Genomic DNA, 15,679 nt, shown 5'->3' on the forward strand with positions numbered 1-15,679 from the left:
CTCCTCCCTCCTCCCTCCTCCCCCTCCCCCTTTCTCCTCCCTCCTCCCCCTCCCCCTTTCTCCTCCCTCTCCCCCTCTCTCCTCCCTCTCTCTCTTACCTCCCTCCCAACCCCCCACCCCAGTCATGTATACCCAGTGGTTTACAATCCTGATTTTCTAAATTTGCCTGAGGTGGTTTATGTAATTGAAAACCAAGGTATGCTGAACAAACTCAATTCTGTGTGTGTGTGTGTATGTGTGTGTGTGTGTGTGTGTGTGTAAATTCTTTCAAGGAAAGAAAAGAGAAAAAATCAAGAGCAGCCACATTTAGCAACTTGAAATGCCAGACCCTGGTGCCATGACAGGGACACATTTAAAAGAGGCCCCGAACTCCTGTGTGGCTCGGTTCTCAGAAAAAAAACACCTCACATAACAACCTGAAAGTTAGGTTTCACACCTCTAAGATTAGGATATGTTCTCCCTGAGGTATGGGGTGTTTTCTAGAACATGAAGACATGAAGAACATGTAAGGAATGTACAATTCCTTATACATGAAATCATTATACTGACAAATGGGCTCGGAGAAGTAACCCTTCGGTGCATCCTGGGAGGAAAATTCCTCTGTCTTTCCTCAAATCTGAGCAAAGCTCCATACAGTCACACTTGCTCTAGTATGGCAAGAACCCTCCTCCATCACGGCGCTGCAGGCTGGTGGTCGGTGAAGAGCCTGCCCTGACGTGATCATCCCCCCGAATGCCCGCATAGGGGAGGGCCTGCGCACACGCAGGACTCTGTCTTCCTCCAACATCAGGGGATTTAGATTTGACAGCTGGCCCAGGAATAAGCCTGAGTGCTCCGTGGTTTTTCTCCCTTTGCAACATTTTAGGCAATGTTCGATTTCATTGCTGGAGAATCTCGGGCCGGCCTCATGTGCACCCTGTCTTGTGTTGCGAGGGTGATTTCAGAGCAGATGGCCTGAAACTTTGGGAGAGCTAAGGAAGGCATGAGCATTTCAGTTCCAGGAAAGTACACCACACGGGAGAAGGGACATGGGCTTCACTTTCAAGAGGAGATGAGAAAACCCAATAACTCGTAGCAAGTGTGCTGAATTAGCAAGAGAAGGTTGACTTATAATCAAAGTTAAGCGAGAAATGGTTTTTTGAACTCTTAAACCCAGGAAATGAGCCTGCCAATCTGCTGTATCTGAGAGATAGCATCTTGGCACCCTGGGAAACAGTGTTCTGACAAACATATTATTGCCCTCCTTCTCATATCTATAAGAAAGTCTTTAAGATTATTAGAAATTCTTAGAAAAAGCGCAGATACATGCCTGTAGAAATCTTTACACCTGCACTATGGTCTGTTGACGATTTCTGCCAGCCTGCCCCACTGGGTCTTTTTGCACCCAGTTGTTACATTTCGGGGACAGTCCTGTTGTTTAATAAAATATTTCCTCGGTAACAGAGTGCTCACTACCTCTCGTGAGAGTTTCACGTCTCCACGCTTCCTCGAACACAGCGGCTCTCCCCACCACTCCCCAGCTCCTTCTGTTCCATTTAGTTTGTCCCTTTCAGAAGATCCATTATCCCCATAATTAAACAACCCACTGTCCCGATTAAGTCATTCTCTGTTACTTCAATTACATCCCATTGTTCATTAAATCCTGATGTTTGCACTTCAGCAACCTTGTTTTTAATACTCCTAGCATTTGTGGAGAAACAGTGAAGTTAATTAACAGTTCTTAGGATTTTTTTTTCTTTTTCTCTCTACCATAGTGCAAATCATTTCCATTATGACTTGCAATAATACTGAAACCATTACTAACTTCATAGTTACTGTTCTGAGCTTCCTGATCAAAGAAGTGAAACCATTTTTTTATAATCATTTAGGTAAGTCATTCCCTAGTTGATGGCAAGCAGTGGAAAATGAAAAATTAACATTAAATGAGTGCTTGAAATGACTTTCCTCTTCATACCCTTTCTTCTCATACCCATAATCTTGGGATTAGAAAATAATTTAGTTACCTAAATACAAAGGTATTTAATTTCCTTCTTTATAGCTCAAATGTGACTTTATTACTTCATTGTTAAGGATCCTTATTTATACTTCTACTCCTCAGAGAATGGTAACTTGTATAGCAAATCGTGGAGATAAAAGGCATTTTTTTCCTTTTTTTTTTTTGACATTGTCAAAGTCAGCATTCCATTTGAAGTCACCATTGTCTAGAGCAGGGATCACCAAACAAGAACCTGTGGGCCAAATGTGGCCGTGCGGTCTGTTGTTATAAATAAAGTTTTATTGAAACGCAGCCATGCACATTCATTGACTGTTGTCTCTGGCTGTTTTCCTGCTACAACTGCAGTGAAGTAGAGGTAACAGACCGTATAGGCTGCAGAGTCTGAAATAGTTACTATCTGGCTTTTGACAGAAAGTTTGCCAGCTCTTAATCTAGAGCCTGACATAATAGAGAAAAAGAACTAGAATCTGCCCTCCCCCTAAACCCTAAAACCCCAAAAGCCTTGGCCTCTTTCCTCTTTTTCTGGAGACACACCAGTGGAAATGCCTCATCACCCTACATCAGTCTGAAATTCATGGGCGTGCTTTGCCAAAAAACAAACTGTTACATATTCATATTAAGCCGAAAGTACTGAAACCAGTCATTTTGGGCTAAATAAGACAGATTCTTACTTGACTCTATCATGAACAAATGTTAGCAAATGCTAGCAAGTATAGAAATTTTATGACAGAAACTTACATTTGAGGAAATTCTCTCCATTAACTTAATTTTTTTCTTCAAGATGGAAAAGGCCTTCCTTCCTCATTATTCTGCTGGGGGGCAAGCAAAATTCCTTGATCCAGGAATCTTTGGGCTCTCTGTCTTTGCAGGAAGGAAAAGGAGGGGAGAGGGGATGTAGGGCAGCCAAGAGCAGCATTACAGGGGGCATCCGGTAGCTGTCCCAGGGCTGCCAACTCCAGCTTAAGGAAAACCTCAGCTCAGAAGCTTCTGAGCCTTGCACTTGCAGCTCTGGGCTCAGGCTGCTTCTACTGAACCTCTGGAAGCAGTGTTCTTCTCTCTTACTCCAAACCCCCTCTAAATCCAGTTGGGTATAAGAACCAGATTTTTTTTCTCTCTCTCTTTTTTTTAAAAAATTTTATTTATTTATTTGACAGAGAGCAAGAGAGCACAAGCCAGCGTGGGGGGTGAGGGGGTCGCAGAGAGGCAGAGGGAGAGGGGGACACAGGCTCTCTACTGAGTAGGACCCTGGGATCATGACCTGAGCCGAAGGCAGACGCTTCACTGAAGGAGCCACCCAGGCGCCCCCATACTTTTCCCTTGACCTTCATTTGGCTCTAATATGAAATTAGAAAAATATATTTTATAGGTTTTATTTAATGAAAGCAATTACTGGCCTAAGACCTTTTGTGATAAAGTGGCTGGCTTGTAATACATTCTTTTAAAATTACTTTCTAGGTATTATAAGACACCACAGAAAGGATGCAGCAACATCTCTGCCCTTACAAGCCAAGAAGGTGGTTGAGGAGTTAATAAGGTAGCTGGATCAGCCTCTCCCCACCAAAGTGTGCAAAATGTATGGGGAAATGCTTCTTCCCCTGCCTTTGAGTCACCTTGCCAGCTCCCCACCCCCCCCGCCCACGGCCGTATTTTTTTCTATCTCCTTGATACCTTAAACCACCAAGCTGTGTGAAGGAGTGGTGGGCAAAGCCGCTAGTGAATCTGCGTACTTGTACGTCTTGTACGTCTAGCTACTGTGTAGCTTAGTGCACGAGAGGGGCGGGGTTAGAGTCAGACAGTCGTGGGTGTGAATCCGAGCTCAACCCCTTTACTAATGGGCTGTTAGTGACCTTGGGCAAGTCACCAAGCCTCTCTAAACCTGTTTCTTCATCTAGAAACAGGTGATCATAAAACCTGAACTTGTATGCTTGTTATGAGGTCAGAAAATAATCTATGTCAGATGGCTAGAGAAGTTCTCATCATTTATTTATAATTGTTTTTCTTGTCTGAGCAGTTTTTGTCGTCAACTGTAAGGTCTACTAAGCACAGTGTCCTCTCACCATTCTTCCTGGTTGGTGATTTACTGACGATGGGTGATACGGGGAGTTGAGTAGCTGAATCCACTGTCATTAAAAGCTCGTGTTACTATTAGAAATGTTACCCATAATGCCTCCATCTGTGTGTTTACAATCTGGCACACAGCATCCCACTGGACAGATGTGAACAGGAGATCACAGTGATAAATCTGAGCAACAACCTACCTAAAGGGCTGGTTTGTGACCTGCTTACAGAAGAACCAGGTCCTTCCCGTCTGGTCCTTTCTCTGGGTTCTGGGCCATGCATCTTCCAAATACCCTTCCAAGAACCCTTCTGGGTAATAGGCACATTACTGAATCCATTAGGATTCAGTTCTGCTGCAGGAAACAGAGACGCAAGCTACCTGGGGCTCAAGTAACAGGGAAGTTGATTTCTGTCCCACATGAAGTTCTGGGGTGGGCAGTCTGCTGCTGGTGGGTGCCTCTGCTCTGGGACATCCTCACAGACCCAGGCCCCCCAGTCTCTTGTCCTCAGGCCACCTCATGGTCTAAAGTGTTTTCTCACCCCTCACGCAGCCTTCTTCCACATTCCAGCCAGCAGGACATCAGTAGGGCTGTAGGAAATGGGACAGATGGTCACCAGCTGTCTTTTGAGGAAGTTTCCCAGAGGCTGCCACAGAACACATCTGCTTAGTCTCATTGGCCAGAGTGTAGTCACGTGGCCACAGCAGGCTGTGGTAGAGGCTGGGAAAGGTCCTCTTTCCTCTGGGTGAATGTGAGCTCCATAAAAATGCCAGTGGGTGGTACTTGCAGCAGCCCACGGGGTCCTCCAGACTGAGTGCATTCCACGGGGTTCCATGCCAAGCCAAGCCAGGGAGGTTCAGCCTCCTCTTCGAGGCTGTCTGCATCCAACCTGTCTGCTCTAAGAGCATTTATCAAGAATCTTGGGCAGACTGGGACTGCCGTTGGATGTTTATCACCTTGATTGGCCTTTTGGGTTTGCTAAGAGTATGGACACATCCTAGTGATGACCCTCAGCAGTTCTGTGATCTCAGACACATTTCTGAACCTCCTTCTGTCTCAGTTTCTTCATCTGTTAAGTGAGGCTAATAATAGTGTCCACTTCACTGAGCAGTTATTAAATGCACAGAGCAAGATTAAATGAATTAGCACAGCATGTAAGACAACTAGTAAATGGTAAGTGTTCAACATGCTGTATGTGAGAGCTGACTATGATTATTAGAAACCTAAAACAGTGTTCTCGTCTTCAGTTTTTGTTTCCATAAATAGTAATGGAAACCCTCAGACGGCAGATGGTGATTTTGGAAGGGCAAGCACGGTTCTTCAAGTCCTCCACCCTCCATTCTACCCAAAGGAAGTGGGATTTTTTTTTATCTAGACTTCCTGACCTAGTAGCCTGAATAAAAGATTAAGCTTGTTATTCACCAATTAGAACTGAAGCCAAGTATGTCATGGTCCAGGGGCCTCCTCATGTATTGCTGCTCATGCAGCTCCTTTCGAGACCCAATTCAAATGTCCCTTCCTCCATGCAGCCTTCTCTGATTTCTCTCACTTTGAAAAACTTCCTCTAAGCTACAAGTAATCTCTCTCTGAACCCCTAAAGCATTCTACCTAACCTACTATTTTCTACCTGGTATTAGAATTCTTTGTATACATCCCACAGTTGTTCTATCAGTCTTCAAATACTTCCCAGTCAGAATCCGGGCTAGCTTTCTACTTTGTATATTCTGCAATGCCCTGTTCACAACAGGTGCAAAGTAGATGGGTATCACTGAGTGAATTTAGCTAACTTAGCATCAACAAAGTGAGCTCTGTCAGGTTGGGTACATTCAGCTGTACGTAAGAGAAAAACCGGAATGATGGTGCTTGAAATAGTAAGAACATGGAATTGTGTTCTAGAGCAGAAAGTTGGGAGGTGAGCAGCCCAAGGCTGGTCCATCTGCTCATCTGGGTCACCATCTTTGTGCTCTTCTTCGGCCTCCCACCTAGTCACAAAATAGCTGCCACAGCTCCAAGCACTACAATTCCCTTCTGTTAGAGTAGAAACCCTTTCCCTTTCTATCTCATTGGCCAGAACTGGGTGACATGGCCATATACCACTAACCATATCTGTTGTCCCAGCTTTGTTGATACATTTATGCCAAAGAAATAGGGAAAGCCAGAGTTATTCAGGGACAGATTTCTGGAGAAAAGATCAGTATAGATTTTTGAGCACTTTAGCCTTTTGTGGGTATTGAAGACTAATTGCCATCCTATAGATCTGGACGTGCTTAGTTTACAAAACATTTTCATATTTTAAAAGGCAGGATCACCAAAGGTTTAAGAACATGGAGCTAGAGTGCCACTTCTACCATTTTCCTGCTGGGTGATCTTGTGCAATTTCCGTAACTTCTCTGTGCCTCAGTTTGTCATCTGTAAAATGGGAATAATAGAATCTATGAGATAAGGTTTCTGAGATTCTTACATACAAATACACAGACATACTTTACAATAGTGCTTGGCACATGGGAAGCACTCCTTAATTTGCTATTATTATGTCATTATTTAGTAACCTTGTCACTCCTTTTAAATAGAAACAGAGTGTAGGAGTGCCTGGCTGGCTCAGTCGGTAGAGCATGTGACTCAATCTTAGGGTTGTGAATTTGAGCCCCACATTGGGTGTAGAGTTTATAAGAAAAAGGAAAGGAAAGGAAAGGAAGGGAAGGGAAGGGGGAGGAGAAGGGGAAGGAAAGGAAGTGTTAAGGCTCAGAGAAATGAGATAACTTACCCACACTCTCACAGCTAAGTACCAGAAGGGGATGATCCAGATGGTCTGATGCCTGTGCTCAGAGCTCTCAGCCCTCCTGTCCTTCCTTCTTGAATTTTCTGTCAACACTGACTGAGGGGGATGCTGTTGCACCTGGTGGCTAAATACTGTTTCAAAGATGATGCTTTAGTGTGTCAAACGTATTGTGAATTATCCAAAAACAACGACTATGTCTTAAGGTCTATCCTATACCCCAGCCCCTAACACTGAGTAGGTCACAGGGAAGATTCTGGCTAAATGGGTTTGTAAGGGGAGAGATGGCGCTTCCATGGGGCATCTTCCCCAATGGCGGACAAACCCCAGTGTGTGCTCTCTGAGCCTGGGGTGGGGTGAAGAGGTAGGGCCCACTTTGGGAGCCCCTGACCCCACTTACACTTTAGGAAATTGCTGTTGGAGCACTAAGCGTTAGCAGCATACAAAATCAACGTGTGTCTGGATTGACTCTCAGAATCCCCTGTGGCCTCTGTCAAATACCATTTTACTTTTTCCACCCATCTAGCTGTGGTGGCAGTGGCAGATTTACATTATTTTACATCCAGTTAAGATTTTTTTTTCTCCTTTTGGTTATGTTTTTAAGTAGAACATTTATTGCCTATAAAGAGGTGTTTTTGTTAAAGACAATGGTGCCCTATAGGTAGTCACAGAGTGTGATTTCACAAATACCTATCAAACTATTAAACAAGCTGGGATCGCTGGAGCTCCGATTAAAAGGTGCTTTCCAGTTGTCTTTATCTTTGGAAGCCCCGTGAAATAGTGTAACCACCCCCATTCCCCCTGTGCGCGCAGACATATGTGGGAAGACACGGGCAGGTCTACACAGACTGTGAGGGCAGGACCCGCGTTTACGCCTCCAGAACCCCCATTTGTGCCGGGAGTCTCGCTCAGGACTTTGCTCCCAGCCTGACCTAAAACAGGGCTCCTGGAGGCCCAGGGTTCCTGGGCTGTGGGTGGGAGCAGGAGTGGCGGGGAGAACCCCGTCACGAGTGGTTTGCGGTGCCCACTGGCCTCCCCGGTGCAGGTTATTTGGCCCCTCTGTGCCTCCATTTCCTCACTCAAAAATGGGGATAATACTACTTAATAAAGTAGGGGGTGCCTGGTGGCTCAGTTAAGCGTCTGACTCTTGATCTCAGTTCAGGTCTTGATCTCAGGGTCGTGAGTTCAAGCCCCGCAATGGGCTTGGAGCCTACTTAAAAAAAAAAAAAAAAAAAATGGGGATAATAAGAGCACAGCCCCTGAGCCAGGATGTTGGGAAGGTTAAAATAGGTGTGCCTGGAAGTGAAGTTGGCAGGGTGTCAATAAATGTGCTGAACCAGAAAGGTGGAGGGAGAGGACTCTGGTTCCTTCTAGACGGTCCGCCCAGCGCTTGCCCTCCTGCCAACACTCCCGGCCTTCTGTCCCATCCTGTGTGTCCGGGTTTGTGCGCGGAGGGGCGCTTGGCCTCCCTTCCTGGCTGTGACTGGCCCCGATCCGCAGTGTGCCCAGACTGCAGGCGAGGGAGGGACCCTCTCGGGAAGAAGGGAACTGCGGGGCTGAGATCCCCGCTTAACCCCAGAGTTCAGACTCCACGGCCTCAGAGTGTTAATCGTTTAATTGGGACTGGACCAAAGTTTACTGCATGTGATTGTAAGCAGGAGTGCGGGAGCAAGGTGTAAAGGCCGTGACAAGAAGACATGCCTCTGAGACCCTCCCAGAGTTTGCAATCCCCTCTCCCACGTCCCTGGTCCTTCTGTCATCATATCTCCTGAGGGCTCGCCAGCCGGACCCTGTGCTCCGCACCCTGAGGTTAATTCAGTTCATCAGCACCGGAGCCCAGGGGCACTTGCCGTTGTGACTCCCACTGTGCGGCAGAGGAAACTGAGGGGTTGGCCCCCGAACGGCTGCTCACCCCGCTGGGCACAGGGCGTGGAGTCTGAGCCCTGGCTGCTCAGCTTCGGCGGGCTCTCGCAGTCTCCTAAGGAAGGCACACAGCACTAGCCACAGTAAGGATTCTGAAAAGTTACAGGAAACCATCACTTACCACTTTGATCATCATCATCCTCATCATCAGCATCGAGCCCTTCCCAGCAGTCCAGCCCTATGCCAAGCCTGTGACGTGCATCATCTCATTTAATCTCTGTAACAACACTAGAAAGCACGTACTGTTACTATACCCATTTGAAAGTTGAGTGAATCCTAAGGATCCCCAATCTCCCCTTAATTGTGTTTCCATTTTTTAAAAACATTTCCAGTAATCATTTTACATCCCCTCATGGTAGCCAGGTTCACCGTGCATTTCACACCAGACCCTTGATTCTGCGATCACCAAGGTGCCTTCAAATCCAAACTGTGTGCTATGCTAATTACAGAATACTCTTAGCCTTTCCCTGAATCGGTTCCCCCGAGGAGCTGTAGTAGGTAAACTTTGTTGTGTTAGGCTGTGTGTGTGCCCGTGTGCGCACGCACGTTCTCAGAGTAAACCTGAAATTGCTTTTCAATTTGTTTTGAAATACTTCCTCGTTCTGTCTTTTCACACATTCACGAAAGTCTGCCTTCCTTCCCCCATCCATCCGATTCTGAGGGTTTGCTGCACTGGGAGAGTGTTAACTGATGAAACATTAAATAACAGCGCTGAAATGTAAAGTAATTCATGCAAGAATAATAGTACAGGGTGGGGACCTTGGGGTTTTAATGAGGGCTTGGGAAGCTGTCTGAGGATGTCGAAGTGGAGGGGGGAGATAAATGTTCTTGTCATTAATGCTGCACATTAAAAAGTGACCTCCTTCAGCAGGATCAATACGGGGACCCCCTGACCTTTCTTGTCACCTGGAACTTCACTTCTGGGACTCTGTGGTCCTGTTAATAAAACAGATAATCACCAGCCTGCCCTCATCTGCTGTGGAAGCTTTTCCAATTTTTTTTTTTTTTTTTTGAGGATGAAATTAGAAGTCACCACTTCTAGAATATTTATGTGTATATATGTTTTACTCTCAGATATATTTATTCAGTGCTTGCTCTGTAATGAGAGTTTTCACTTTTCTGTTTTCCTTTCCATTATCCCTGAAAAGAATGGATTATCGAGAAAAGATTAAAGTAGTATAATGCGACACAGTGTTTGCTAATGTGCTGTCAGAGGTATTAGTAGGACTCGCCAAGGTTTGTGTCTTTTACGAATGCCTTTCAGATCGCAGTTATCTAATAGACTTGGAAACCTGTTTGTATTCTTGCAGGCATTAAACGTCATCTTTGAAAAGATCCCAGAAAATGAGAGTGCAGATGTCTGTCGGAACATTTCAGTCAATGTTCTTGATTGTGACACCATAGGCCAAGCCAAAGAAAAGATTTTCCAGGCTTTCCTAAGCAAAAATGGCTCTCCTTATGGACTTCAGCTGAATGAAATTGGTCTCGGTAAGGCAATGAAGGAGCTATTTCATCCCAGTCCCCGGTGAACGTCTCTCCCACCATCTCTCCCTTTCTCCCTGCCCATGGCATGTAAGTCTCTGCTTGTTGAAGCTCCCAGGGGGCACGTCTGGGGGCCCAGAGCCTGCACGGCTCTCCCACGAGCAGCATGATTCTTCCTAGGAAGCATTATCCTTCAAAGACACTGGTTTTTTAAAAAAAATATTATGTTTGTAAATCAGATTCATGAGATTGCTCACCCTGAGACTGAATGGATTCACCTTGCATCACGAAGTACAAAAAGGCGTAAACCCCGCGCCCTCTCTATGTGTTGCATTTCGCGTTGGCATTTGATTTGTTTGTTGTGATATGGAGTGTGTCATTAGCGGGTGGCTCAGACTCTGGGTGTTAACTCCAGCACACTAGAAAGGTCATCTTCCTCTCTGCTAATCGCATCCTGCATTAAGTACGTTCTCCATCCTTCCCCCCACCCCGAAGCAGCATCTGCTATGAATTCGTTCTCGGGCATTGTTGGTATCTGCAAAGGAGAGCATATGCCTGAGCGAGCTAACAGAGTTCCACTCCACTCAAATGTTCATCACTGTTTTAAAGTTGAGCTCCCTGCAGCCCTCCCCAGAGACTGTCGTGGGATTTTATAGCAGATAATGGGACAGGAAAGAAGAGTAAAATCACAGCAGTGACAGACAAGCGTAACAAGGCCCATCTCCCCTCAATGTAGACTTGCAGCCCCGACTAAGCAGGCAATTAAAATCATCCCACCTGGCCCTCCAAGGCCAAAGCTCCCGCTAAATGGCCATTTAGAGAAGCCTGGGGGCAGGGCCTGGCAGGTGCGGGAAGCCAGGCAGATGAGCTGCAACTATGTGACTCGGCTTCAAAGAAAGGGCCGCCAAGGCCCCTCTCCTCGGCCTCTCTTCTGTTTCCTTCTGTTGGGTGGACTGTCGGACGCTTGAAGGCCGAGGTAGCTGACTTGGTTAGAGGCGGGGTCACAGAGGCAGCCCCAGACGGGAGGCCGTTGTCACCTGACCCAGAACCATCACCTTCCTTGCCGTGAGCCTGCCTCCCGCCAGTGTGTGGCTCTGGCTGCCAGGAGCTGGGCACAGGGGGCCCACAGCCCGGGGGCCTCAGTCCTGCCATGCGGAGTAAGCAGTAGCATCCTCTTGCCATTCCTGGGCTTGAGCCCCTCAGTTCCTTGTGATAGGGGAAGGCAGGCAGCAGAACAAGTCTCCTAGAGGCTTCACGTTGTAGTCTGATGGGAAATGGGAGCACAGCCTCCCAGCCTGTCAGGCTTCTGCTGCCGTGATCATCTTGCAAACGACCTCCACGGCCGGCCTCGGAAAACCAAGGCAAACCCTCGAAGCCAGCCTTAGGTTGTATTGAAATCCTATCCCAGAGCCGCTGTGGGAGACCTCCTCTAGCAGAGGCTCACGAACTTGGAGGCCCGGAGGGGCAGCGACTGTCAAAAATAAGGGGTGCTGGCCCACCTAGGACACCAGGAAATGGTGGGGCCCAACTTCACTGGGGCAGGACACCTCATCTAACGGGGTAGTGCCCCGTAGCTTCAGCCAGTGGTTGCATGCAGGCCGCTGGGGTCAGTGATATCGGAGGATCCCATTTTTTAAAAGAGAACTCAGTCTGAATTTTTCTCATCTTTGACTGTTGGTGCTGAATTGACATTAGTAATAAGCAAAACACTGTGAAGGTTCACACACACACACAAAAATACACATTGGTGGGCCACATTCTGGCCCTAGGGAACAAGTTGGCAACCTCCATAAAAGAGCTGGAGGCGTGTGGTTTGGAATATTAGCCCACCAGCGCACTCCCACACAGGGACCTACAGGAGACCGTTCACAGTGCACCTGCTTGGGAACATACAAATTTGTTGTTGGAATTTTCTGCAGAGCTTCGTCCCTCTAAGGATACATTATTTTGTTCTCATTGGCTTTACTTCCAGGCTTAGCCTCAGAGTATAAGCTTCAGGGAAACATAGTCTTAAAAGTCAAAGCCCTAAACACAAAACAAAAACACAACAAAACTCAGGCTGTCTGGCTGAGATATCTCCAAATCTTCAAACAAATATTAACCACTTTATTTAACCTGTATCCCTAAATAATAACTGCTACTGTTATTACAGAGTAGCATTTAAACTTTCTCACTATAATGTCAGAGGAGAACAAAAGACACTCTCTCTCTTTTTTTTTTTTTTTCCTTCCCAGAGCTGCAAGTGGGGACACGACAAAAAGAACTGCTGGATATTGACAGTTCATCTGTGATTCTCGAAGATGGAATAACTAAGCTAAATACCATCGGCCATTACGAGGTAAGAGCGGGGCTGAGCCCTCGACGTCTTCTTCCCCGAGCCCCATCCTGACTCAATTAGATCATCTCCAGGTAAACCAGGACAATTCTTTTTAAAAAAATTACACAACTCCCACCGTTTTCTGGCATAGTTTGCAGATTGCTTTCTCAGTTGCTCATTTGGAAGAGCCCAGGAATCCCTGTCTGTCGTGGTGTGTGGTCCCCCTGGGTCCTCCTCTGTGAGGCCTTTGTTTTCATGCGACTGATCGCTCTCCATCCTGCAGTTTGGGTGGGAAACGTCACCTCACGGCTCTCCACGGTGTTCACAGAACCACGTAACCTTTGTGTAGGGTCCTTTTTTTTTTTTTCTGAGGAAGTTCTACATTTCCTGTTTGTTTACAGCACTCAGTCATACCTCCTGTGGCCCCTGACCCACATGCTGGCTGAGTGCCGAGGTGGGTACGGGGTGCCCGTATCCGAGATCTGTGTGCGGGAGAAGCCTGCACAGAACAGGAGAAAGGAGGCAGGGAAGGTTCCTGAACATGCTGGGATCGTGGGAGTCATTCAGCAACATTATCCAAATCTTTGTTGAATATGTGCTCTGTGCCGAGGGCTGGGGTTGCATGCAAGAGCAAGAGAGACCTAGCTCCTGACTTCAGGGAGCCTACCGCCTCAGGAAGGGGGGGCAGGGGAGACGAGGACGGAGGCAGCCCCTACGGCGTAGCAGTGCTGTGGCCCAGAGCAGCTGAGAAGCTTCCTGGAGGCCGCCGTGACTAAGCGGAGACCTGAAGAGGGAGGAGAACTTAACCGGGCCGGGATGGGGCGCCGGCACACCCCACATGTTCTTGCACAGAGAGTCTTGTCAGCTGGCTGAAACTCGAGAGGCGCGGCCGTGGCGGTGGGAGCCAGCAATCCAACAACAGCCAACGTGGTGGAGGCCTCACTCTGCCAGACGCTGTCCTCGGCACTGCGCCCTCTTTGGGCTTATTCCATCCTTTATACAGCAGACCTCTGAGGTAGGCGCCGTTATCAACCCTCTTTATAGATGGGTACGCCGAGGCGCGGGGAGGTGTACTAGCAGCTAGCCAGCGGCAGAGCCAGGATCTGGACCCAGACAGTGCCCCAGGGTCTGCGGCCTAACCAGCATCCCCCACGGCCTGTCAGGGAGGACGGCAGAGAAGCGGGGAGGGAGGCGAGAAGGGGAGGCACACATTGGGCGGCCCTGTCAGCTTCGTCGGGAGTTTGACTTTGGTCCCCAAAATAGGCCCAAGAAGCCATTGGAGGATCTTGAGGGATTTGTGGCTCAGAAATGCCTGTGGTGGGTATGGAACATGGATAGAAGAGGTGCAGACCTGGTAATAGGGAGGCCCTTGGAAGCTGGCACTAGAAGAATTTCAGGTGAGGCCCGATGTTGGCCAGAAATGACGTCGTGGCTCTTGAGACGGAGACGAGCAGAGGGACTCAGGGACGGGCAGGGGTTGGGCGCCGCAAGCCACGCCGATGGGAGAGTTTCTGGGTGAAGGAGGGTCAAGATGGCGCTCGGGGATGGCGGCGCAGATCACAGACGCGGGTGCCCTTCCGGGTAGTGGAGCCGCAGGAGCAGCTGCCCGGGCCACCTGGAAAGTCGGCGCCGCCTGTCTTTCACGCCTGTGGAGTCCCAGGAAAATGTGTTTGCACAAGAAGGCCTTCGGACGCTGCAGGCTCTCCCCTCAAAGCAGAGACTACCCTTGAGGAACAGAGGACAGGGGACGCCTCTTCCTTGGGCTCTTGGGCTGAGCGGTTCCCCGAGCCAGTTTGGGCATAGCTGCTTCGGGTGACACCTGGCTGGGTGCGTCCCTGGAGCCCTTGCCGGAGAGCAGCCGGCAGAGAACGCTGCGGAGTAACGACTCGCCTCTGTACTCACCCTCCTGCAGCGCAGACTTTGCAACCCTGGAGTCATCTCGCCAAGAGCTGTTGGAGTTTGTAAAACTCCTCGGGGGACCTTCCTGTTTGTGCGCCACACTCCGAGATGAGACGCACTGCCGCAGAGGGGATGTAATGGAGAGGAGGAGGGGGTAGGGGCGGGGATGCTGCCCTGCGCGTGTAGGTCCTTAGAGGGGGGGCTTAGCGTGGCTTCAGTTTGAAGTTCAGGGTTGCCACCTGGCAGCCATCTCCTTCCCTCCCTGCGTCTGGGGAGCGAGTTTGTCTCAGCAAGTCTGGAAGGAACACCGCCACAGACGCCCTCCTTGGGTGCTCTTGGCTGACGCGCTTGCCTTGCTCAGCTGTGCGGGGACGGCGGGGCCACCCTGGTCAGGCTTCCTGGAGTCCCCCAGCAACCGCGGGGCGCGAGGTGGGCCACAGAGGAAGGGGGTGTGTCCACGCACTGCCCTTCACAGGAAAAGGCAGGACAGGCCCCTCCAGCAGGGAAAGGGAAGAACCACCGTAGCTGTCCGCAAGGCCAGGGGAAGGCTGTCAGGACAGAGAGAACATCAGTCCTCACTGGAGACGTCGGCCGTGCTAGACACCTATCTGCTTAAGGATGATAATGAAATTAATCCGGCCTGGAGTTGCTTCCCGTCCAAATGATTTATTGGCTTCATACCCTAGCATTGCCACATGGTGGTAATAAATGACAAGACTAGGACACAAGGGCTTAAAGGATTCTCCTTATGTTTAAAAAGCTAAGCCTTGAGGCAAATAAACTCAGAGAGCTTGAAGGAAACTGGGGAGGTCACCGGCCGTGTGCTCTCTGTGCCTGGACCATCTCAAATGCCCTGTTTTTCAAAGACTGCTCAGAAAAAAGTATCCACCAGCACCCTCAGCCACCTAAATCTATACTCAGTTTAGCAGATCCCCCGCAGATTTAAAATCTGGAGTAATTTGACAGGGGTAGGCTGAAGCTTACTTTTGCCCTTTCGTTAAAAAATTTTCTCCTGGAGCTTGCGTTTCTCTCCAAAGAGACAAGATGCTAATTACCACTCTTATTCATTTACTAAAGCATGCTAGTTTGAGTCACTGTAAGTGCTTGAAAGCAAAAAACTATATTTCATTTAAAAATAGGGTCTAACTCAGAATTTTAAGTGATTTAGACTCATCTCCCTCCAATTAGCCCAAATTAGTTAGGTTTTAAAGTTAATCTTTAGTGACGGC

At 48.2% G+C, this 15,679-nt stretch overlaps 1 protein-coding gene across 1 annotated transcript in view; it reads left to right on the forward strand.

Annotated features, from left to right (window-relative positions):
- Positions 1 to 15,679, forward strand: part of PLXNC1 (plexin C1) — a 152,375-nt gene that overhangs the window by 116,411 nt on the left and 20,285 nt on the right. The window contains exons 22-23 of the mRNA XM_032416709.1: positions 10,063 to 10,240; positions 12,469 to 12,572. Of these exons, the coding sequence (XP_032272600.1) occupies positions 10,063 to 10,240; positions 12,469 to 12,572 (282 nt within the window). The remainder of the gene's footprint in view (positions 1 to 10,062; positions 10,241 to 12,468; positions 12,573 to 15,679) is intronic.

This window comes from Phoca vitulina, unplaced genomic scaffold (assembly GCF_004348235.1).
Source record: "Phoca vitulina isolate PV1807 unplaced genomic scaffold, GSC_HSeal_1.0 scaffold19, whole genome shotgun sequence".
NCBI lineage: Eukaryota > Metazoa > Chordata > Mammalia > Carnivora > Phocidae > Phoca > Phoca vitulina.